The 27,184-nt window shown below is 39.9% G+C and overlaps 1 protein-coding gene across 1 annotated transcript; it reads left to right on the top strand.

The window, feature by feature from the left end:
* Window positions 1-1,414: 1,414 nt before the first annotated feature.
* On the top strand, window positions 1,415-26,774 carry adcy3b (adenylate cyclase 3b; the record flags this gene model as incomplete). The annotated part of the gene is made up of 20 exons (XM_079832212.1): window positions 1,415-1,939; window positions 4,200-4,349; window positions 7,989-8,122; window positions 13,368-13,479; window positions 13,680-13,807; window positions 15,750-15,908; window positions 16,003-16,174; window positions 16,250-16,321; window positions 17,799-17,896; window positions 17,975-18,136; window positions 18,268-18,355; window positions 21,392-21,508; window positions 21,730-22,001; window positions 22,991-23,072; window positions 23,167-23,325; window positions 23,405-23,551; window positions 23,647-23,763; window positions 23,845-23,971; window positions 24,674-24,798; window positions 26,598-26,774. Exons 1-20 carry the CDS (start codon window positions 1,421-1,423, stop codon window positions 26,772-26,774), a joined length of 3,117 nt encoding a protein of 1,038 aa, XP_079688338.1. The 5' UTR covers window positions 1,415-1,420.
* Between the last annotated feature and the right edge of the window lie 410 nt (window positions 26,775-27,184).

The raw sequence follows: 27,184 nt of genomic DNA, 5'->3' as shown, positions 1-27,184 counted from the left end.
TAACACGAGAATGAACCTCATTGGTTCTTGCAGAAGCTCAAACGTGCTGCGTAACACGTACATATGTTATTATATATTATATTAATGTTTTATAATCTCTTTATGAACATTTTAAAATGTCAAAGTGGTAGTAGCTTTGCTGTCAATGGAGGGACAGAAAGCTCTCAGATTTCATTAAAAAGATCTTCATTTGTGTTCCGAAGATGAGAGAAAGTCGTACAGGTTTGGAACAACATGAGGGCGAGCAATTAATGACAGAATATTGCGTGAACTATCCTTTTATAAATATGGATCATTACAACATATTATAGGATGGAAAACTTAGTGCGACAACACATTTCAGTATAGTTCCCTTGAGTATGAGCCTTATAGCCTACACACAAGGGAACACACTGTAGCAACCTGGAAAGAGTTGGGTTTGGTTACAGCAACACTGTCTGAGAGGAGGGGGGGGGGGGGAGGGATTTGCTGAAGCTGTTTGTTGCTGAGGTTCAGTGTTGACACTGACAGTCTAACATGAAGATTATTAGAAAACCTTAAGTGACACATGGATTGTTTACCAAAGCTACAAGATGGAATATTTTCCTTTAACAGAAGGAGTTATTGTAAATCTCAGTTAATATTATTCAGTTAATTTCAGTCAGATTTAATTTAATTATTTTTTGGCTTAGATTAACAGGAAATGTTACTCAATAACAGTGGCAGCCTAACAAGTCAAGTTCCCACCTGAATCAGGTAAGATACTATTTGGTTTGTTCAGTTTTTTATTTGTCAAATGTGAATAAATAATGACAATTTTATGTTTGGATGAACTATCCCTTTAAACCACAGACCACAACTATATTGTGTAGACAGGCTATTTGTGACCAGCAAATATGACACTATGCTAAATGACTGAGGCTAGCTACTTTTTTATAAACACGAGCGTTTTTGTTGTGAAAAAACGCGCGTTGACTCATTAAAATCTAAGCAAATGTAGCCTATGAGGTTATATTTATAAATATGAAATTATTAATTATTCTTAGTGTTATAGTGACGTGGTAACTTATGAACAACATGTTTGTAATTGTAACCAATTTGCTTTGTTTCTGCTTCGTTATTGTTGTGATTAAAGGATGTGGAAGAGCAGCTCGAGATGTGTTTGTCATGGAAACGGAGCCGGAGATCTTTAAGGAATGACAGACTGAACCTCTCCGGTGTGTTTCTACTCAAACCCGAGCGGAATAAACTCGGACAACCGTGACGGATCTGCCACAGATAGCTATTACACGTAAAACTTCACTAGAGCTGCAGTATGTCGGTAAACGGGATTCAGGACCGTCCGGTTACCGTGTCGGAGCAGCACAAGGGCGGCGGTGGCGCGCACGAGATGACAGCGCGCGGGTCCGGCGGACGTCTGTCTTTATCTCTGCCGCGTTTCATGCGACTTAAGTTTACTCCGGAGTCTCTCGAGAAAGTTTATCAGACGTATTTTATGCGCCAGAGGCAGGAGACGTTACTGGTGCTTATCGTGTTCGCGGCTCTGTTCAACAGTTATGTGATCATCATGTGCGCGGTTGTTTACTCTCAGGATAAACTGAACACGCTCGCGGTGGCGGCAGGTGGGCTGGGCTCGGATATTCTGCTCTACATTATGTCCCGGTTCCGTTTGCTGCCAGAGGCCGTGTCCCGGAGCCTCGTGCCATACGCGCTGTGGCTGCTCATCACGGTCCACGTGCTGTGCTACTTCAGTTTGAACTTCGCGGGATTTTACGCAGCCGGTGACACGGTGGGATGGCAGACATTCTTCATCTTCTCCTTCTTCCTCACGCTCCCACTGCCGCTTGCGCCCATCGCGCTCCTGAGCGCGCTCTCGTGCTGCGCGCACACGCTACTGCTGGGATTCACTATAGCGCAGAGACAACAAGATAAACTACAGATACCAGTGCTGATCAGACAGGTGACACAAACACACTCACTCTGGAAAACTTTGTTTGGTCAGTTTCCATAATCAGATACTCCAAGGTACTTCAAAAAAGAGGGATAAAAACTTTTTGTTAAACTTTTCTGTAGGCTATACGTGAAGAAATTATTTACAGTGATTTGGACTGATGATGCACACTATACTGCCAAAAGTTTTGGGATGCCTGCCTTTACATGCACATGAATTTGAATGACATCCCATTCTTAATCCGTAGGGATTAATATGGAGTTGGCCCACCCTTTACAGCTATAACAGCTTTAACTCTTCTGGGAAAGCTTTCCACAAGGTTTAGGAGTGTGTTTATGGGAATTTTTGATCGTTGTTCTAGAAGCGCATTTGTGAGGTCAGGCACTGATGTTGGACAAGAAGGCCTGGCTCGCAGTCTCCGCTCTAATTCATCCCAAAGGTGTTCTATCGGGTTGAGGTCAGGACTTTGGACCTTATGGGCCTTGCTTTGTGCACTGGTGCGCAGTCATCCCCAAACTTTTCCCACAAAGTTGGGAGCATGAAATTGTCCAAAATGTCTTGGTATGCTGAAGCATTAAGAGGTTCATTCACTGGAACTAAGGGGCCAAGCCCAATCCCTGAAAAACAACCCCACACCACAACCCCCCCTCCACCAAACATTACACTTGGCACAATGCAGTCAGGCAAGCCCCGTTCTCCTGCAACCGCTAAACCCAGACTCGTCCATCGGATTGCCAGACAGAGAAGTGTGATTGGTCACTCCAGAGAACACGTCTCCACTGCTCTAGAGTCCAGTGGCGGCATTCTTTACCCCACTGCATCCCACGCTTTGCATTGCACTTGGTGATGTAAGGCTTGGATGCAGCTGCTCGGCCATGAAAACCCAAATGTTGTTATAAAACCACCAACAGTTGACCGTGGAATATTTAGTAGTAAGGAAATTTTATGAATGGACTTATTGCTCAGGTGGCAACCTATCACAGTACCACGCTTGAGTTCACTGAGCTCCTGAGAGCGACCCATTCTTTCACAAATGTTTATGATTTAAACACCTGAATTCAGTGATTTGGAGGGGTGTCCCAATACTTTTGGCAATATAGTGTATATCATGGTTCTGAATGCACTTCCTTGTACCATTGTATCACCACAGTACTTTTATTGTAAAGGTGATTACCATTTTCAGATGTCATGGCATCATTTTACCATGGTGTTTATCAAATCTACACTCTAAAAAATGCTGGGTTAAAAATAACCCAAGTTGGGTTGAAAATGGACTAACCCAAAAATTGGGTTGTTTTAACCCAACTTGGGTTATTTTTAACACAGCATTTTTTAGAGTGTAATATTGCTGTAGTACTTTTTGTAAAGGGTAATCTCAGAATGGAACTTCACATGGTAAAATATAAATTACATTAAATAATTTTGTTAAATTATATCTATAATCTTTTTTATTTTATACTTCAATTTTTGTTTCAATTTTATATAAAATTGTTATATATTTTAATATAATTTACACATCTAGATTAACCTTGTTTTTAAAAAGAAATCTATACTTTTATTTACCAAGGATGCATTAAATTGATCAGAAGTGACAGTAAAAGACATTTATATTGTTTGCAATAAATGCTGTTCTTTTGAACTTTCTATTCATCAAAGTATCCTGAAAATAAATGTATCTTTCTCTAGTTAATCATGATAATAATCAGAAATGTTATCATATTAGAATGACTTCTGAAGAATCATTTGACACTGAAGACTGGAGTAATGATACTGAAAATTCAGCTTTGATCACAGGAATAAATTACATTTTACAATATATTCAATTAGAAAGAAATATTTGAAATATTAATATTTCAAACTTTTTACTGTATTTTTGATCAAATACATGCATCCTATGTGAGCTTAAGAGGTTTCTTTCAAACTCTTACAAAGTCTTACTAACTATCCTTTTTAACTAAAAGTTTTGTGTTTTTTATTTAACCAAACCTTATAAACAATACTGTGTTGTTACTGTGGTATAAAGATGCTATCAGTCCCTAAAACTGTGATTCATGACAGCAGAGGGTTGTGAGACATGTCATGAACACGGAGGTGGAGCTCACAGAAGGGCCAGATGTAATGTGACGATATATGTGTGTCAGGAAGAAACAGTTTTACATTGACGTCATAGGACAGTCTCAAAAGCACATCTATTTTTCATGTCAACAAACATAATGTTCTGTGTTGCTGGAGTGTGTATATTCAAGCAGAAGTGTGTTGTTTCTCATAGCTCGTGGCGAATCTGATGCTGTATTTTGCTGCCGTTCTGGTGGGCGTGATGTCATATTTCATGGCCGACCGTAAGTACCGCACGGCGTTCCTAGAAGCCAAACAATCTCTGGAAGTCAGTCTTACGCTGAAGGATCAGAGTCAACAGCAGGTACACACAAACATGCATTGCAAATACAAATAATCTCTCTAATGAAGAAGTTTTTTAAGTGTACAGGATGCTTAAGCCAAGTCTGCGAGTGCGTGGGTAATGAAAATACAGAGATGCTCTAATTGGGCTCAGTGGTGGAGCTCTGCTCTGGAGCCCTAGTGTCCTGTTACCTGTTATTGGCACATCTGAGCAGAACTAGAGACAAGGACACACTACACACACACACACACACACACACACACACACACACACACACACACACACACACACACACACACACACACACACTGTTGTCATTCTTATTGCAGTAATGAAGTTATTCCCCAGGCTGCTGTTATTGTGACAGCAGCGACACTAAAGACCCAAGAGTCCAAATTTGCCATCACACATTATTTTATGTTGGTCACACAGTACGTACTAAGTTTTAAGCTCAGTCATATATATATATATAAATAATATCTCATATATTTCTGTTTAATGCAATAGGGTTAGTTCACTCAAAAAGTAACATTTATTTGCTATTTAAGACCTGCATAAAGACCATTAATTCAGTTTGTTTTATATTGATATTTGTGTTAGTTTATAGCAAAACATTGTGTCATTTTAGTTCTTGGTGCAACCAAAACACATTCATATAATTTTCAAGATTTTTATTTGAAAATAAGCAACAGCCTCCTGTCCATCACTTCATGTCACACATATAATGACAGCAGTATGATTGAGATATTATTATAGTTTTTATGGTAACACTTTACAATAAGGTCTCATTTGTTAACATTAGTTATGCATTAGTTAACATGAACTAATAAAATTCTGTCATTAATTACTTACCCTCATGTCCTTCGACACCCGTAAGACCTCCGTTCATCTTCGGAACACAAATGAAGATATTTTAGTTGAAATCTGATGGCTCTGAAAGGCCTCCACTGGCACAATGCACGGTTCACTCTCAAGACCCTTAAAAGGTACTAAAGACGTCGTTACAAAGTCCATCTCACTACAGTGGTTCTACAATAACTTTATGAATCGGCGAGAATAGTTTTTGTAAACCCTAAATAACGACTTATATAGTGATGACGATTTCAAAACACGGCCTCATGAAGCTTCGAAGCGTTATGAATCAGTGAGTCGAATCAGCAGTTTGGATCGCCAAATTTCAGCAGTTTGGCGGTTTGACACGCGATCCGAATCATGATTCGACTCACTGATTCATAACGCTTCGAAGCTTCATGATGCCGTGTTTTGAAATCGTCATCACTATATAAGTCGTTATTTAGGGTTTACAAAAACTATTCTCGCCGATTCATAAAGTTATTTTAGAACCACCTTAGTGAGATGGACTTTGTAACAACGTCTTTAGTACCTTTTAAGGGTCTTGAGAGTGAACCGTGCCATTGTGCCAATGGAGGCCTTTCAGAGCCATCAGATTTCAACTAAAATATCTTCATTTGTGTTCCGAAGATGAACGGAGGTCTGACGGGTGTCGAACGACATGAGGGTAAGTAATTAATGACAGAATTTTCATTTTTGGGTGAACTAACCCTTTAATGTTAGTTAATAAAAATACAACTGGTCATTGTTTGTTCATTATAACAGATATAACTTTGATTTCAATCATGTATTAGTAAATGTAGAAATTAACATTACCTAACATTAATATATGCTGAAGTATTGTTGCAATATGCAAAGTATTGTTAATCGTTAGTTATGTAGTTAACTAAAATGAAACCTTATTGTAAAGGTTTGCCGTTTTAATTCATATTTATTAATTCGTTTTTCTTTTTATATTTTCCATTTTAATTGCAATTTTAGGTAAAGTTTTAGTAATTTAGTTGTGTGTCTTTGCAATTTTTATTCATTCTTTAACTGTCTATATATTTGTATTTCAGTTTTAGTTTATTTTAGTACATCAAGTGAAACTTTGCAACTAGATGAAAGATTGTCTTTATATTTTATTTTCATTTTAGCCAACTATAATAAACCTGACTGACAATCCAATGTGCATCTTACAGCAAGATGTACATCTCAGAGGAATTTGTGACGTTTGTATGTGTGTGTGTGTGTGTGTGTGTGTGTGTGTGTGTGTGTGTGTGTGTGTGTGTGTGTGTGTGTGTGTGTGTGTGTGTGTGTGTGTGTGTGTGTGTAACTCTTGGGGAAAAGGTAAAAAAGGAGCAAATCCACTCCCTAGATGGCTTACCATCTTTTTGTTTTCCAAATTTAAAGGAGAAGTGTATTTTCTGTCCACTAGCTTCACAAAACTAAATTTCTAAGTTTCCAGAACACTCATGACATTTGCTAGAGGTGACAAACAGATAGTCCTGCCCCAAGCCTATACCATTGGTCAATTTCGGACTATTTTGGACCACTTAAACAAACAGCCATGCTGAAAGCTGCATATTGTTTTATGGGGAAATCAACTTACTTAAAGTCCTTTATTTTGTATGGTACCATTTACGTTTTTGCTTTTGAATTGGATTGTGTTTCATCATTGATTTACTGTTTAAATTTTGCAATTTAATGGCAGGTTCCCTTGTGACAACTTACCCCATTCACATTGACAAGATGTTCCATTATTTGCTAATCTGTTAAGTTTTTCAGTGGAATCCTTAATCGCTAACACCAAACTATCTGTACTCCGGTTTAAATGCTTTCTGTCAGCATCTCTTTCTGTCCGTCCTGCTCGTGTGGTCACATGGTCTCCAGATACCCGGCAATCTCAGAATGCCATAGCAGCAATAGGGGCTTCTGGGAGTTGAGTGCATCCAGCCAATCAGAGCACAGCTGACAGGTTTAGCTCACTATGGCAACGGCATCAAGAGACAAATGTGCTGTGATCAAACTCCCGAAATCCCACATCACTCTTCTGTTCGTGAACTAGAGAGAGCACATAAAAAATGTTTCAAACATTAGATTCACCTGTTGACGCTCCACCAAATGAGAAAAATACATCTGAATCTAGCAGTTTACAAGGCTGCATTTATTTAATCAAAATATAATACAGTAAAAACATTGTGAAATATTATTACAGTTTAAAATAGCTGTGTGATCAAAGCTGAATTTTCAGCATAATTTATTATTATATGTTGCAATTATTATTATTATTATCAATGTTGAAAACAGTTTTTCTACTTAACATTATTGTGGAAACAATAATGCCATTCAAACATCTGTGGTAAGATATACTTTTATTCCTCAAGGATGCATTAAATTGATCAAAAGTTACAATGAAGACATTTATAATGTCAAAAAATATTTCAACATTGATAATAATCCGAAATAATTCTTGAGCATCAAATCAGCTTATTATAATGATTTCTGAATGATCTTGTGACACTGAAGTCTGAAGTAAGGATGCTGGAAATTCAGCTTTGCATCACAGGAATAAATTACATTTAGTAAATAGAAAACAGTTATTTTAAGTTGTAATTATATTTCGCAGTTTTACAGTTTTTACTGTATTTCTGATTAAATGCAGCTTTGGTGAGCAGAAGAGATGTTAAAAAAATTGACAGGATCTCTATATGTCTATATTTACATATATATATATATATATATATATATATATATATATATATATATATATATATATATATATATATATATATATATATATATATATATATATTTATGTGTGTGTAGGAGGAGTTGTTGCTGTCCATCTTGCCGAAGCACATAGCAGATGAGATGCTTCAGGGCATGAAAAAAGAAGCCAATCAGAAATCAGATGCTCAGCAGTTCAACACCATGTACATGTACCGCCACGAAAATGTCAGGTAAGACACTAACCGTCCCCCTCTTGCTAAATCACTGCATGATTTTATCCTGTCTTCATTTATATTAAGCTATTTTATTTACCACAAGTGCTGGGATTTTGATTCACCCCAGTGATTCTTTTGAATCTGTTCACCTAAAGATTGACCCAGATTTGTCCATTGATTTGTTCTTTACACTCAAAAAATACATAATACATACATAAATGAAACAGTATTGAAAAAATGGTCCTATAATGATTGTAAGAAAAAAATTAAATTAAATAAACCTATATATTTTTTCAGACCCACTTTATATCAGGTGGCCTTAACTACTATGCACTAACATTTAAATTATTAATTTGATACAATGCACTTATTGTGTACATACATGTTTTTACATTTTACTTAAAAATACCAGCATGTATTTACATCTGTAATTAATTTCTGTAACTTTAAATTTATAATTCCACTGTTGACACTTCCTTTATACCTAACCCTACCCTTAAACTTACCCATCCCACCACACCTGTCCCTAACTTTACCCTTAAACTTACCCATACCACCACACCTGTCCCTAACTTTACCCTTAAACTCACCCATACCACCACACCTGTCCCTAACTTTACCCTTAAACTTACCCATCCCACCACACCTGTCCCTAACTTTACCCTTAAACTTACCCATACCACCACACCTGTCCCTAACTTTCCCCTTAAACTTACCCATACCACCACACCTGTCCCGTACTTTACCCTTAAACTTACTCATACCACCACCCCTGTCCCTAACTTTACCCTTAAACTTACCCATACCACCACACCTGTCCCTAACTTTACCCTTAAACTTACTCATACCACCACACCTGTCCCTAACTTTACCCTTAAACTCACCCATACCACCACACCTGTCCCTAACTTTACCCTTAAACTTACCCATCCCACCACACCTGTCCCTAACTTTACCCTTAAACTCACCCACACCACCACACCTGTCCCTAACTTTCCCCTTAAACTTACCCATACCACCACACCTGTCCCTAACTTTCCCCTTAAACTTACCCATACCACCACACCTGTCCCTAACTTTCCCCTTAAACTTACCCATACCACCACCCCTGTCCCTAACTTTCCCCTTAAACTCACCCATACCACCACACCTGTCCCTAACTTTACCCTTAAACTAACTCACACCACCACACCTGTCCCTAACTTTACCCTTAAACTTACCCATACCACCACACCTGTCCCTAACTTTACCCTTAAACTTACCCATACCACCACACCTGTCCCTAACTTTCCCCTTAAACTCACCCATACCACCACACCTGTCCCTAACTTTACCCTTAAACTTACCCATACCACCACACCTGTCCCTAACTTTACCCTTAAACTTACCCATACCACCACACCTGTCCCTAACTTTACCCTTAAACTTACAAATACCACCACACCTGTCCCTAACTTTACCCTTAAACTCACCCATACCACCACACCTGTCCCTAACTTTCCCCTTAAACTCACCCATACCACCACACCTGTCCCTAACTTTACCCTTAAACTCACCCATACCACCACACCTGTCCCTAACTTTACCCTTAAACTTACCCATACCACCACACCTGTCCCTAACTTTACCCTTAAACTAACTCACACCACCACACCTGTCCCTAACTTTACCCTTAAACTTACCCATACCACCACACCTGTCCCTAACTTTACCCTTAAACTTACCCATACCACCACACCTGTCCCTAACTTTACCCTTAAACTTACCCATACCACCACACCTGTCCCTAACTTTACCCTTAAACTTACCCATACCACTACACCTGTCCCTAACTTTACCCTTAAACTTACCCATACCACCACACCTGTCCCTAACTTTACCCTTAAACTTACCCATACCACCACACCTGTCCCTAACTTTACCCTTAAACTCACAAATACCACCACACCTGTCCCTAACTTTACCCTTAAACTCACCCATACCACCACACCTGTCCCTAACTTTCCCCTTAAACTCACCCATACCACCACACCTGTCCCTAACTTTACCCTTAAACTCACCCATACCACCACACCTGTCCCTAACTTTACCCTTAAACTTACCCATACCACCACACCTGTCCCTAACTTTACCCTTAAACTAACTCACACCACCACACCTGTCCCTAACTTTACCCTTAAACTTACCCATACCACCACACCTGTCCCTAACTTTACCCTTAAACTTACCCATACCACCACACCTGTCCCTAACTTTACCCTTAAACTTACCCATACCACCACACCTGTCCCTAACTTTACCCTTAAACTTACCCATACCACTACACCTGTCCCTAACTTTACCCTTAAACTTACCCATACCACCACACCTGTCCCTAACTTTACCCTTAAACTTACCCATACCACCACACCTGTCCCTAACTTTACCCTTAAACTCACAAATACCACCACACCTGTCCCTAACTTTACCCTTAAACTCACCCATACCACCACACCTGTCCCTAACTTTCCCCTTAAACTTACCCATACCACCACACCTGTCCCTAACTTTCTCCTTAAACTTACCCATACCACCACACCTGTCCCTAACTTTACCCTTAAACTCACCCATACCACCACACCTGTCCCTAACTTTCCCCTTAAACTTACCCATACCACCACACCTGTCCCTAACTTTCCCCTTAAACTTACCCATACCACCACACCTGTCCCTAACTTTCCCCTTAAACTTACCCATACCACCACACCTGTCCCTAACTTTACCCTTAAACTCACCCATACCACCACACCTGTCCCTAACTTTACCTTTAAACTTACCCATACCACCACACCTGTCCCTAACTTTCCCCTTAAACTTACCCATACCACCACACCTGTCCCTAACTTTCCCCTTAAACTCACCCATACCACCACACCTGTCCCTAACTTTCCCCTTAAACTTACCCATACCACCACACCTGTCCCTAACTTTCCCCTTAAACTTACCCATACCACCACCCCTGTCCCTAACTTTACCTTTAAACTTACCCATACCACCACACCTGTCCCTAACTTTACCCTTAAACTCACCCATACCACCACACCTGTCCCTAACTTTCCCCTTAAACTTACCCATACCACCACACCTGTCCCTAACTTTATCCTTAAACTTACCCATACCCCCACACCTGTCCCTAACTTTACCCTTAAACTCACCCATACCACCACACCTGTCCCTAACTTTACCCTTAAACTCACCCATACCACCACACCTGTCCCTAACTTTACCCTTAAACTTACCCACACCACCACACCTGTCCCTAACTTTACCCTTAAGCTCACCCATACCACCACACCTGTCCCTAACTTTACCCTTAAACTCACCCATACCACCACACCTGTCCCTAACTTTCCCCTTAAACTTACCCATACCACCACACCTGTCCCTAACTTTACCCTTAAACTCACCCATACCACCACACCTGTCCCTAACTTTACCCTTAAACTCACCCATACCACCACACCTGTCCCTAACTTTACCCTTAAACTCACCCATACCACCACACCTGTCCCTAACTTTACCCTTAAACTCACCCATACCACCACACCTGTCCCTAACTTTACCCTTAAACTCACCCATACCACCACACCTGTCCGTAATGTTACCCTTAAACCCACCCATACCACCACACCTGTCCCTAACTTTCCCCTTAAACTCACCCATACCACCACCCCTGTCCCTAACTTTACCCTTAAACTCACCCATACCACCACACCTGTCCCTAACTTTACCCTTAAACTTACCCATACCACCACACCTGTCCCTAACTTTACCCTTAAACTTACCCACACCACCACACCTGTCCCTAACTTTACCCTTAAGCTCACCCATACCACCACACCTGTCCCTAACTTTACCCTTAAACTCACCCATACCACCACACCTGTCCCTAACTTTCCCCTTAAACTTACCCATACCACCACACCTGTCCCTAACTTTACCCTTAAACTCACCCATACCACCACACCTGTCCCTAACTTTACCCTTAAACTCACCCATACCACCACACCTGTCCCTAACTTTACCCTTAAACTCACCCATACCACCACACCTGTCCCTAACTTTACCCTTAAACTCACCCATACCACCACACCTGTCCCTAACTTTACCCTTAAACTCACCCATACCACCACACCTGTCCCTAACGTTACCCTTAAACCCACCCATACCACCACACCTGTCCCTAACTTTCCCCTTAAACTCACCCATACCACCACCCCTGTCCCTAACTTTACCCTTAAACTCACCCATACCACCACACCTGTCCCTAACTTTACCCTTAAACTTACCCATACCACCACACCTGTCCCTAACTTTACCCTTAAACTCACCCATACCACCACACCTGTCCCTAACTTTCCCCTTAAACTTACCCATACCACCACACCTGTCCCTAACTTTCCCCTTAAACTCACCCATACCACCACCCCTGTCCCTAACTTTACCCTTAAACTCACCCATACCACCACACCTGTCCCTAACTTTACCCTTAAACTTACCCATACCACCACACCTGTCCCTAACTTTCCCCTTAAACTCACCCATACCACCACCCCTGTCCCTAACTTTCCCCTTAAACTTACCCACACCACCACACCTGTCCCTAACTTTACCTTTAAACTTACCCATACCACCACACCTGTCCCTAACTTTCCCCTTAAACTCACCCATACCACCACCCCTGTCCCTAACTTTACCCTTAAACTCACCCATACCACCACACCTGTCCCTAACTTTCCCCTTAAACTTACCCATACCACCACACCTGTCCCTAACTTTCCCCTTAAACTCACCCATACCACCACACCTGTCCCTAACTTTACCCTTAAACTCACCCATACCACCACACCTGTCCCTAACTTTCCCCTTAAACTTACCCATACCACCACACCTGTCCCTAACTTTCCCCTTAAACTTACCCATACCACCACACCTGTCCCTAACTTTCCCCTTAAACTCACCCATACCACCACACCTGTCCCTAACTTTACCCTTAAACTCACCCATACCACCACACCTGTCCCTAACTTTCCCCTTAAACTTACCCATACCACCACATCTGTCCCTAACTTTACCCTTTAACTTAGTAGTTAAGGCCACCTAATATAAAGTGGGACCATTTTTCCTTGCTCAATATCTTGTTTCATTCAGAAATACTTAAAATCACAGAAATAAAAAAGGTTGTCATTTTATGCTGACTTTAAACTCTCTCTCTCTGCAGTATCCTTTTTGCAGATATCGTAGGTTTTACACAGCTGTCGTCTGCCGTGACTCCGAAAGAACTAGTCAAAGTACTCAACGAGCTGTTTGCTCGCTTCGACAAACTAGCAGCAGTGAGTAAAACAGCCAACACACACATTTGAAATATTTATATATGTCCACATTGCAAGGAAAATACAAAAGAGGACAAAAGCATAAATTACGGGGAATTTGCATGGTACAAATGTGCATATAACCACTAGTATTAAGGACACAAGAAACACTGACACTTCCACAAGTTTATTTGCTCTTATCTGTCTGTATGTTTTAACAGCAACACCACCAGCTGAGGATCAAGATTCTGGGAGACTGTTATTACTGTATCTGCGGTTTGCCTGATTACCGTGAAGATCACGCGGTCTGCTCCATTATGATGGGCCTGTCTATGGTGGACGCGATCTCGTGAGTACACGCCCACTGGGAGGGGCTTTACCTGCAGGGCCCAATCACTTTATCCACTGTGCATGCCATATGGGAGGGGTTTTATCTGTAACTGTAATACTGTATTTGCCATCTATGAGAAACTTTATCTAATCCACACACCCACAGGGAGGGGCTTCCACGAGTGGGAAGGGCTTTTGTATACAATAAACTTGGAGATGCTCTGTCTATGTATCTGTCTATCTGTCTTATCCTCTGAAACACTATGATGAATTTGATCAAGTATGAATAAAAGAGAGCACTTCATTAGTTTAGTACTGTAATCGCTGTAATCGCAAAAATCACTAAAAATATGTTATTAGTAAATAGGGGCATGTATTTACAGTAGATCAAGTGAGCTCTGAAGTTGATGATGACTCTGTGCTTTATGCTTTGATGGCTGTTCATAAATTAGCACAGCAATTATGAAAAAAGGTGTGTATATACACCGATCAGGCATAACATGACATTATTCCTTATATTGTGTTGGTCCCCCTTTTACTACCAAAAAAGCCCTGACCCATCGAGGCATGGACTCCACTAGACCCCTGAAGGTGTGCTGTGGTATCTGGCACCAAGATGTTAGCAGCAGATCCTTTAAGTCCTGTAAGTTGCGAGGTGGGGCCTCCATGGATCGGACTTGTCTGTCCAGCACATCCCACAGATGCTCGATTGGATTGAGATCTGGGGAATTTGGAGGCCAAGTCAACACCTCAAACTCATTGTTGTGCTCCTCAAACCATTTGTGCTTTAATTGTGGCAGGGCACATTATCTGCTGAAAGAGCCACAGCCACCAGGGAAAACCGTTTCCATGAAAGAGTGTACATGGTCTGCAACAATGCTTAGGTAGGTGGTACGTGTCAAAGTAACATCCACATGGATGGCAGGAGCCAAGGTTTCCCAGCAGAACATTGCCCAAAGCATCACACTACCTCCGCCGGCTTACCTAATTCCCATAGTGCATCCTGATGCCATGTGTTCCCCAGGTAAACTACGCAGCGGCCATCCACTTAAAAAAACATGATTCATCAGACCAGGCCACCTTCTTCCATTGCTCCATGGTCCAGTTCTGATGCTCACGTTCCACTGTTGGTGCTTTCGGCGGTTAACAGGGGTCAGCATGGGCACCCTGACTGGTCTGAGGCTATGCAGCCCCATACACAACACTATGTATTCTGACACCTTTCTATCAGAACCAGCATTAACTTCTTGAGCAATCTGAGCTCCAGTAGCTCGTCTGTTTGATCGGACCACACGGGCCAGCCTTCGCTCCCCACGTGCATCACTGAGCCTTGGCCGCCCATGAGCTTGTCGCTGGTTCACCTCTGTCCCTTGGGCCACTTTGGGCAATGTTCTGCTGGGAAACCTTGGGTCCTGCCATCCATGTGAATGTTACTTTGACACGTACCACCTGCCATATACACCCTTTCACGGAAACAGTATTTTCTGGTGGCTGTGGCCCCTTCAGCAGATAATGCGCCTGCCACTAAGCAAAAATGGTTCAGGAATGGTTTGAGGAGCACAACAATGAGTTTGAGGTGTTGACTTGGCCTCCAAATTCCCCAGATCTCAATCCAATCGAGCATCTGTGGGATGTGCTGGACAAACAAGTCTGATCCATGGAGGCCCCACCTCACAACTTACAGGACTTAAAGGATCTGCTGCTAACATTTTAGTGCCAGATACCACAGCACACCTTCAGGGGTCTAGTGGAGTCCATGCCTCAACAGGTCAGGGCTGTTTTGGCAGTAAAACGGGGACTGTTGTGCCTGATCAGTGTATATACTATATATATGTAATATGTAAAATTAAAATACGAATTCATTTTTTTATTAAAATAAAATTATTATAGATTTTATAATTGAATAAAATGGATTAAACAACTATAAAGAAATGGCTCATATGCTTCTCACCTGTGTTCAGCTATGTGCGTGAAAAAACTCAGACAGGAGTGGATATGCGTGTAGGCGTGCACACTGGTACCGTACTGGGTGGAGTCCTGGGACAGAAGCGCTGGCAGTTTGACGTTTGGTCCACTGATGTTACTGTGGCAAACAAGATGGAGTCGGGGGGAATTCCTGGGTGAGATAAACTAAAATCTGTTACAACTGAATTTAAACAATTAGTTTCCTATGTAATTACAGTGTGGATGACTCTCTTTCTGCTGCGTTTGCAGGCGTGTGCACATCTCTCAAAGCACAAAGGACTGTTTGCAGGATGGAGAGTTTGAGCTGGAGGAGGGCAATGGAGGAGAACGATGCGACTATCTTCTGGAGAAAGGCATTGACACGTACCTGGTGCGCGTGTCCAAAGAAACCCCCAAAACAAACGGAGTGAGCAACGGCACAGTGAGTATCGTGAGCTTCATTCCTATTCTCTGTTCTGTTGTTCTCGTCTGAAACTCATCTCAAAACTTTCCTCAGATGATCAACACCACAGAAACCAGCGGCAGCCACACTTCAGTAAAGAACATACCTGAAGAGTCAGAAACACAGGTGAGATCTATCTATCTATCTATCTATCTATCTATCTATCTATCTATCTATCTATCTATCTATCTATCTATCTATCTATCTATCTATCTATCTATCTATCTATCTATCTATCTATCTATCTATCTATCTATCTATCTATCTATCTATCTATCTATCTATCTATCTATCTATCTATCTTTCTATCTATCTATCTATCTATCTATCTATCTATCTATCTATCTATCTATCTATCTATCTATCTATTTATCTATCTATCTATCTATCTATCTATCTATCTATCTATCTATCTATCTATCTATCTATCTGTCTGTCTGTCTGTCTGTCTGTCTGTCTGTCTGTCTGTCTGTCTGTCTATCTGTCTGTCTGTCTGTCTGTCTGTCTATGTATCTGTCTGTCTATCTATCTGTCTGTCTATCTATCTGTCTGTCTATCTATCTGTCTGTCTATGTATCTGTCTGTCTGTCTGTGTATCTGTCTATCTATCTATCTATCTATCTATCTATCTATCTATCTATCTATCTATCTATCTATCTATCTATCTATCTATCTATCTATCTATCTATCTATCTATCTATCTATCTATCTATCTATCTATCTATCTATCTATCTATCTATCTATCTATCTATCTATCTATCTGTCTATCTGTCTGTCTGTCTGTCTGTCTGTCTGTCTGTCTGTCTGTCTGTCTGTCTGTCTATGTATCTGTCTGTCTATCTATCTATCTGTCTGTCTATGTATCTGTCTGTCTGTCTGTGTATCTGTCTGTCTATCTATCTATCTATCTATCTATCTATCTATCTATCTATCTATCTATCTATCTATCTATCTATCTATCTATCTATCTATCTATCTATCTATCTATCTATCTATCTATCTATCTATCTATCTATCTATCTATCTATCTATCTATCTATCTATCTATCTATCTATCTATCTATCTATCTATCTATCTATCTATCGTCTGTCTGTCTGTCTGTCTGTCTGTCTGTCTGTCTGTCTGTCTGTCTGTCTGTCTGTCTGTCTATCTATCTATCTATCTATCTATCTATCTATCTATCTATCTATCTATCTATCTATCTATCTATCTATCTATTGTCTGTCTGTCTGTCTGTCTGTCTGTCTGTCTATGTATCTGTCTGTCTATCTATCTGTCTGTCTATGTATCTATCTATCTATCTATCTATCTATCTATCTATCTATCTATCTATCTATCTATCTATCTATCTATCTATCTATCTATCTATCTATCTATCTATCTATCTATCTATCTATCTATCTATCTATCTATCTATCTATCTATCTATCTATCTATCTATCTATCTATCTATCTATCTATCTATCTATCTATCTATCTATCTATCTATCTATCTATCTATCTATCTATCTATCTATCTATCTATCTATGTCTGTCTGTCTGTCTGTCTGTCTGTCAACTGTCACTCTATTGACCTTCGACCTGTGCGTGTGGTTTCTCAGCGGCTACAGTTGGCCAGTATGACAGATGAAGGGCTGGAAGACGAGCATCTGAATGATCTGTTGAATAAAGCTCTGTTGGAGAGAGAGGCAGAGGAGACGTAAAGACCCTTTATTCTTATTTGAACCCAGTGGTTTTGCTTTTATGCGGCTGTCTCACATCACCATCTCTCTCTCAGTCTGGAGGAGAGGAAGACTGGTGTTCTCTCTCTGAGGTTTAAGGACCCTGATCTGGAGGTTCGTTACTCGGCAGAGAAGGAGAGACAGACGGGTGTTGCTTTCAGCTGCTGTTGTGTGGTTCTGATCTTCACCTCAGTCATGGAAATGCTCATAGATCCACAGTGAGTGAAGCTCATGCATAATTAATTACTAATGCAACATGCTAAATAGATCGTTAATGTATTCATGTAACATTTTATTCAAATTGACACTACTGTGTAAGGATGTCACATGTCTGCTTAATTTCTGACAGGTTGATTGTGAATTACGTGACTCTGGCTGTCGGTGAGCTGTTACTGCTGATTCTGACTCTGTGTTCACTAGCGGCCATCTTTCCTCGAGTGAGTTCAACCAAAGACTTGCTAGAAAGGGACTTTGGTTCAACATCACAGCAGTAGATGATTCAGTGAATTTCACGACAACAACTTCGTCATAATTCACCCCAAAAACAAAAGAAAAAAGAAATTACATTTTGCATGTTAATTATTTTTGGTTTTGGGGTTAAATATTAGCCAGATTTGTTCACACCGGAACATTCAAATCTGTGTTTGCTCTGCCGCTGACCCAGAGAAAGGAGTTATTACATATAGGTATGAAACAGCTTCACAAACAGTATTTTTAACCACACAGTATCGTTATTTCTGTGTTACAAATATTCATATTATCACAGAATACTGGGACAAAAATGTATAGTTTAAACACTGATGTCTGTGGTAGCGATCAAAATTACCATTTGAAAGTAAGTTGGTGCTTCAAATAACGATTTAATCGATTACATGGTTACACCAGTAGGTGGCGACAAGTGACTGTAAAAAATGTATTTGTCATTGAATCATTCATTCAAGAGATTCGTTCAAAAATGCTGATTCATTCATTCAGTAATGAAACAAGTGAAATCTTTATCAGTTGAATTATTCATTCAATTAAATAATTTAATTAAACAATTTAAATAGACTGCAGGAGATAACATTTTGTCAGAACATCTAGTAAATTACGTTATTATGTTTAGTTATCTGTCCAGAATTGTGGGAGAATTGTGATCTGTTTGAAACAATGATTTTCAATTTATCAGCTCTACTTGGTATATATAAGTATTTTATATATTTAGCTATTTACTATTGTAGTATTTATTAATATTTTTTGTCACACTCAGTTTGACTCGCACGACTCAGGAATATCAACAAAACAGTCCAAATCCAAAAGGAAACACTTAGGAGATCACCGGGAAAACCTAGCAAAACAACCACATAATACTTAACGACAAACAACACCGAACCAAGAACTGTGAGAAGCTTAAATACCGTACACACCGAGCAATTAACAGAACTAAAGGCCCGTTCACACCAAGGACGATGACTATAAAGATAACTATATTAGCGTCCACACCAGTGGATTCTGATTGGCTAAGTGATTCCAACAATATCGGTTGCGTCTGAAACCTGGAAAATGCTGCCTTCGGAGGACATATGGAAGGCAAGAACAAGGAAGGCATCACAGTACGTCCGAATCTAATGTTAGCTTCACTTCCTGTCTCCTGAGATACCTTCATCTGATCGATTTTTGAAGGCAGCATAAATGTATCCTTTGCTGCCTTTGATATCCCACAAATCCTGTGCTTTCCCTTCTGTGACAGTTGAGCTAGAAAACAATGCCGTCCGAAAGTTGCGTTTGCTGGTCAGTTTGTGTGTAAATGTACGTTTTTGTACCAACATTTTCCACTTCTGATGTCATTTCTAGCGAGAAATTACTAATGTAGTTATTAAATATTTGTTTAGTTCTCACCAAAGCTCTCTCTATTTTGCTGTAGATCATTAAACGGTTACACTGCCTTAGAAGTCTGTCCCAAATCAGTTTTGTGAGGTGCCTTCATGCACAAACGCTGCCTGCAGAGTCATTGTCTGATAAGGCAGCCAGGAAAACGAGTCAGCTGCCTAGGTTTTCGGACGCAGCCATGGTTTCTCTGTGCCATTATCGTTAAAGCTGTGGTGTGAATTCTGCTATTCATTAATATTAAGAATTTATAGATATTATAGATTAGATTTTTAGAACTAAATCTTTATCGTTATCTTTATAGTTATTGTCCTTAGTGTGAACGGGCCTTAAGAACAGGTGTGGAACTAATGAGTAACTATGGAAACTAACAATGACCGGGAACACAGTCAAAACGAGAAAAAGGGAAAGCGAAACAAAAACCACAATGAAACTAAACAACTCTGACCATTTTGATTTAGCTTTTAATTTATATTTTCAGTTCATATAATTCAATTTGTTACGGTAATTGTATATAATTTATAAATATATATATTAGACTCACCTAAAGGATTATTAGGAACACCTGTTCAATTTCTCATTAATGCAATTATCTAATCAACCAATCACATGGCAGTTGCTTCAATGCATTTAGGGGTGTGGTCCCGGTCAAGACAATCTCCTGAACTTCAAACTGAATGTCAGAATGGGAAAGAAAGGTGATTTAAGCAATTTTGAGCGTGGCATGGTTGTTGGTGCCAGACGGACCAGTCTGAGTATTTCACAATCTGCTCAGTTACTGGGATTTTCACGCACAACCATTTCTAGGGTTTACAAAGAATGGTGTGAAAAGGGAAAAACATCCAGTATGCGGCAGTCCAGTTGAAGACTGGAAAAATGTTGCCTGGTCTGATGAGTCTCGATTTCTGTTGAGACATTCAGATGGTAGAGTCAGAATTTGGCGTAAACAGAATATGAACATGGATCCATCATGCCTTGTTACCACTGTGCAGGCTGGTGGTGGTGGTGTAATGGTGTGGGGGATGTTTTCTTGGCACACTTTAGGACCCCTAGTGCCAATTGGGCATCGTTTAAATGCCACGGCCTACCTGAGCATTGTTTCTGACCATGTCCATCCCTTTATGACCACCATGTACCCATCCTCTGATGGCTACTTCCAGCAGGATAATGCACCATGTCACAAAGCTCGAATCCTTTCAAATTGGTTTCTTGAACATGACAATGAGTTCACTGTACTAAAATGGCCCCCACAGTCACCAGATCTCAACCCAATAGAGCATCTTTGGGATGTGGTGGAACGGGAGCTTCGTGCCCTGGATGTGCATCCCACAAATCTCCATCAACTGCAAGATGCTATCCTATCAATATGGGCCAAAATTTCTAAAGAATGCTTTCAGCACCTTGTTGAATCAATGCCATGTAGAATTAAAGGCAGTTCTGAAGACGAAAGGGGGTCAAACACAGTATTAGTATGGTGTTCCTAATAATCCTTTAGGTGAGTGTATATATATATATATATATATATAGCTCAATTTATTTTTACTTCAGTTTTAGTTATTTTAGTACTTCAAGACCGTCTGTGAAACATTGTGATGTGTGTGTATCAGATCTTTTCCCGGAGGCTGGTGTCCTTCTCGCACTGGATCGACAGCACACGTTGGGCTCGTAACACATGGGCCATGGCCGCCATATTTGTTCTGACCATGGCTGAAGTGGCTGATATGGTGAGATAAGACATATTTCACATCTTTCCCAATTATTATTATTGTTATTATTTTTGACTGTGATTGGCATGTTTGTAGGATGTCATGCACCCACATTTCCATGTTGGAAGTCTGACTTCAAGTGCGGTTCTTTTGCATTATTCAATTCAACTAGGAAATTCAGACTTTTATGCTCGATGCTCGCAAACAAAAAAACACTTTTTCTTGTCATTTTTCTTTAGCTGAGCTGTGTTCAGCCCCCCCTGTTGCTTCTAAACTCCACTTCTGGCATGACGCTCGAGTCTCTGGGTGACGGCGGATGTGCCGAGAACCCCAAACACTACGGATACATATCAGTGCTGTCGCTTGTGGCAACCGTCATGCTCGTACAGCTCAGCCATGTCGTCAAGCTGGCGCTCATGTTGCTGGTTACTATAGTGACAGGTGCTGTAAACATCCACAGCTGGATGTACATTTACGACATCTATGATTTCATTCGCTACCTGGACTACAGGTGAGTCAAGTTTGAGTTTAGAAATACTTGAATACTCGAAGAGTGCTATATTTACACAAAATATAATTTGACACTACTTTTTGAATGAAGTCTCTTAACTCTTTCCCCGCCCTTGATGTAATTTTCTGGCTTTCCGTGTTTTCACTGTTTCACTTTGTAGTTTTTGAGAAAAGAAACACGATTTTCTCAGCTTTTTGTTCAAAATGAAGAATGCATAAAGCTAGAATAAAAACAAGGGGTTTTTTTTGTTTAAAGAAAAGGCTCTGTTCTTTCTGTTGATATATTGCATTATACTCATACAACAAAATATTCTGGGAGCCTTGAAAGTTTTGTGAAAATTATCAAAAACGCTGACAAGGAAAGTAATATTATTACATTTTAAAATAACTGTTTTCTATTTTAATAAAATCCACTTTATTTCTGTGGTCAAATCTGAATTTTCATCATCTTCAGAAATCATTCATATTTCAACAGCCTTTTTATGGAAACTTCAATACATTTTTTCAGGATTCTTTGATGAATAGAAAGTTCTTGTTTTGTTACATTATAAATGTAACTTACTGAGCACTTCACGAATAAAAGTATTTCTTTAAATGTTTTTTAATGTAGAATTCAGGAGCGAATTAACTAGGAATAATTGTTGTGTCTGTGTATATGCTCTAATGCTCTTTTTATGCTCTTCTCCATCATTTGATCACTATTTAAGTTACGGATGCGATAATCAATAACAATACACAAACAGGTCTTTTAAACAGAGTTTTGTGAATAAGGCACAATCTATAATGAGCCAAATTTACACAGAAAGGAGAGTGAAAAAAGAATGGCATTTGCTCAATTAAATACAGCACAGTTCTTTTTATAGCATATTTCTATAGTATTTTTCACCGCGTTAAATGATTTTCACCCGGTTTAGTGATGAAATGCCGCTCACAAAAGTGGAAAAAGTTGGCTAATACTTGATTCTTTCATTATTTTCTGTGGCTCTTTAGGTATTCAGTGGTTCCCACCAGATATCTGCTGACCGTGATGATTATAATCATGATGATGAGTTTCTACTACTTTACACGCCACGTATGTCCTACAATAGCTTAAAAACCTCACATTTATTTCCTCTCCTCTGTTTTTTATAACTATTAGCATGTTAATTCTTGTTCCTCTCTCTCAGGTGGAAACACAGTCCCGTAAGCTTTTTCTGTGGAAGGTTGAGGTGCACGATCAGAAGGAGAAAGTGTATGAAATGAGAACATACAACGAGGCGCTGGTCACTAACATGCTCCCTGATCACGTGGCCAAACACTTCCTGGGCACCAAGAAGCGAGATGAGGTATGGAAGTATATTCCTGAACCCCGATGTGTTTAGTCCTTAATAAATGTGCATATTGATGTTTATTTGTCTATTGCAGGAACTTTACAGTCAGTCGTATGATGAGATCGGCGTGATGTTTGCCTCTATTCCAAACTTCTCCGACTTTTACACAGAGGAGAGTATAAACAACGGAGGGATAGAATGCCTCCGAATCCTTAATGAGATCATCTCTGACTTTGACAGTGTGAGTGTCTCTTGTCCTTTTTTTATACATCTCATCATTTGTTCAGCAGAAATTCTCTTTAGAATCATATGATGTGTTTTTTGACTCTTGAGTAGCTTTTGGATCGCACAGAGTTTCGCGACATTACGAAGATCAAGACCATCGGCAGCACATACATGGCTGCATCAGGCGTGACGCCAGAGAGCAACACTAACGGATACGCCGACCGCAAGGTGCGCTACACAACACACTCTAGTCTGCCAATGGAGTCTGTGATACTGATGATGATGATGATGATGATGTGTGTGATACAGATAGAGGATCAGTGCATCATGGAGCGCTGGCAACACTTCGCTGATTTGGCAGACTTCGCGCTGGCTATGAAAGTCACACTTGGAAACCTAAACAAACAGTCATTCAATAACTTCATGCTTCGCATAGGTCAGCAAACACAACTACAGACCTATGTTACTTTTATGTTCCTTTATCCTCTTTTATGTTTATATATATATATATATATATGTATGGTCCCCATGAGGAAACAGCTTATAAATTACACTAAGTAATATTTAAAAATTTACAAATGCAGAACATTTTTAGTGATGGCAGGGCCTAAATATGATTTTGGAAAATGGGGAGTCTTATGGGCGGGATTTATTAATATGAGGGGGGAGTTGGGGAGCATTTTTTGGGGGGAATTTTTTTTATTTGCATTTATCTCACATAAATGTTTGCTCAGTCTATGTATTTGTGTAAAAAGTAGCACAAATAAATACAATAGAATAAAGATAAAAATGAAATAAAGAGAAACGTTTTTGAGTAGGTCTAACACTAGGGCTTTTCGGATACAGAAATACAGAAACTGAATAAAAAGTAATCAAATGTAAAATAACACTGGATAGTCTTTTAGTCCTGTATAAATTAAACACATAGGCTATTAATCCTAATGTGTTTTCTTTCTCATGTGCTAAAGTGAATAAATGTTTCCCGCATTATAAGAGTGATACCTGCAGGAATGATTAAAATTATGCACAATACCCACAATACCGCGCTGATATTTTTTACAGTTAAAAAAATATTGAATGTCCCCATAAAACATGAAAACCCAACATGCGTGTGTATGTGTGTGTGTTTTATTGTCAGGTCTGAATAAGGGGAGTGTGTTAGCTGGAGTGATTGGTGCGCGCAAACCTCATTTCGATATCTGGGGAAACACTGTGAATGTGGCCAGTCGTATGGAGTCCACTGGGGTTATGGGTAACATACAGGTGATATGTTTTATTTGTTTAAAAATAAATATTTATAATTAAAAAGTTATTTAAATCTAACTGGCTAATATAGCTACACATGATATTTTTCCATTTTCAATTTTAACATAACATATTGTCAAATATTGATATGTTTTCCACACTGTTTTTCACAATATCAACACAAGGAAGGTTGATATTTAATCAATATTTATTCACCATTATTTATATGCAGCACCAGTCTTATTATCTTTTGAACAGAAAATGACACAGATGTCTCCATACAGGAAGCAATAAAATATAATTTAAATATATATATATATATATATACACACACTATATTGCCAAAAGTATTGGGACACCCTCCAAATAATTGAATTCAGGTGTTCCAATCACTTCCAATGCCACAGGTGCATAAATCAAGCACTAGGCATGCAGACGCTTCTACAAACATTTGTGAAAGAATGGGTCGCTCTCAGGAGCTCAGTGAACTCAAGCGTGGTACTGTGATAGGTTGCCACCTGTACAATAAGTCCATTCGTGAAATTTCCTCACTACTAAATATTCCACGGTCAACTGTTAGTGGTATTATAACAAAGTGGAAGCAATTGGGAACAACAGCAACTCAGCCATGAAGTGGTAGGTCACGTAAAATCACAGAGCGGGGTCAGCGCATGCTGAGGCGAACAGTGCGCAGAAGTCGCCAACTTTCTGCAGTCAATAGCTACAGACCTCCAAACTTTGTGTGGCCTTCAGATTAGCTCAGCAGTGCGTAGATAGCTACATGGAATGGGTTTCCATGGCCGAGCAGCTGCATCCATTACATCACCAAGTGCAATGCAAAGCGTGGGATGCAGTGGGGTAAAGCATTCCGCCACTGGACTCTAGAGCAGTGGAGACGTGTTCTGTGGAGTGACCAATCACGCTTCTCTGTCTGGCAATCCGATGGACGAGTCTGGGTTTGGCAGCTGCCTGGAGAACGGGACTTGCCTGACTGCATTGTGCCAAGTGTAAAGTTTGGTGAAGGGGGGATTATGGTGTGGGGTTGTTTTTCAGGGGTTGGGCTTGGCCCCTTAGTTGCAGTGAAAGGAACTCTTAATGCTTCAGCATGCCAAGACATTTTGGACAATTTCATGCTCCTAACTTTGTGGGAACAGTTTGGGGATGGCCACTTCCTGTTCCATCATGACTGCGCACCAGTGCACAAAGCAAGGTCCATAAAGACATGGATGAGTGAGTTTGGTGTGGAGGAACTTGACTGGCATGCACAGAGTCCTGACCTCAACCCGATAGAACAGCTTTGGGATGAATTAGAGCGGAGACTGCGAGCCAGGCCTTCTCGTCCAACATCAGTGCCTGACCTCACAAATGCGCTTTTAGAAGAATGGTCAAAAGTAAACCTTGTGGAAAGCCTTTCCAGAAGAGTTGAAGCTGTTATAGCTTCAAAGGGTGGGCCAACTCCATATTAAACCCTACGGATTGAGAATGGGATGTCATTAAAGTTCATGTGCATGTAAAGGCAGACGTCCCACAACTTTTGGCAATATAGTGTATATAATACTGTATTTATTTTGAGTGATGATAAATAAATAATTGAATCAATTGCTTAAATGATTCCCAGAAATGAACTGAACTTTCCACCTCTAATGCAATTTATGCAACTGAAGATTCTTTAAAAACGTCTCTGTCTTAACATACTCATACTTCGGATTCAAAACTAGCCTAATTGCACTGACTTTAAGGAATATATTATAAATATTGAGAGTATCACTCAGCTCTAACACAGATGTCTTTGTTTTTATGGTGTTGGTGCTCCCCAGGTGGTGGAGGACTGCTATAACATCCTGAAGGAGTATGGTTTCCGTTTTGTCAAAAGAGGACCCATCTTTGTGAAAGGAAAAGGAGAACTGCTCACTTTCTTCATGAAAGGCAAAGACAAACCTGTTGCAAAGACAACTGCAGTCTCTCTTCCACATCAAATACTAGACAAATCCTGAGAAGAATGAAGAAGACTAAGACATTGACACTATTTTATTATTTTGGGGCTTTTCCACTTTTTTTTATTGTTATAAAAAAGGAAAGGGGACAGTAAATTATGGAGGAGAGAACGAGACACAAACCTGTGTCTCCACTACAGCTCAACATGTCTGCAGCACATGCACTACCCAACAAGCAACATTAAAGATAATAATAATAATTCAGAATAATTCACAGCCAAAGGTTGTATTAACTAAACATTTTTCATAATTTGATATACACTTTCCATCATTGCAACAGTTCAAAAGTACACCATCTGGTTTGTAATATTTTCATACGTTGGTTATACACATTCCCTTAAAAAATGCTGATAAAGAACGTATGCGTCCATATGATAAGGACGGGCACATAGATTACAGTAAACTATGAA

Source organism: Gobio gobio (genome assembly GCF_949357685.1).
Source record: "Gobio gobio genome assembly, chromosome: 12".
Classification (NCBI taxonomy): Eukaryota; Metazoa; Chordata; class Actinopteri; order Cypriniformes; family Gobionidae; genus Gobio; species Gobio gobio.
Note: the sequence above shows the minus strand (reverse complement) of the source record. Positions and strands in the feature narration are given on the sequence as shown.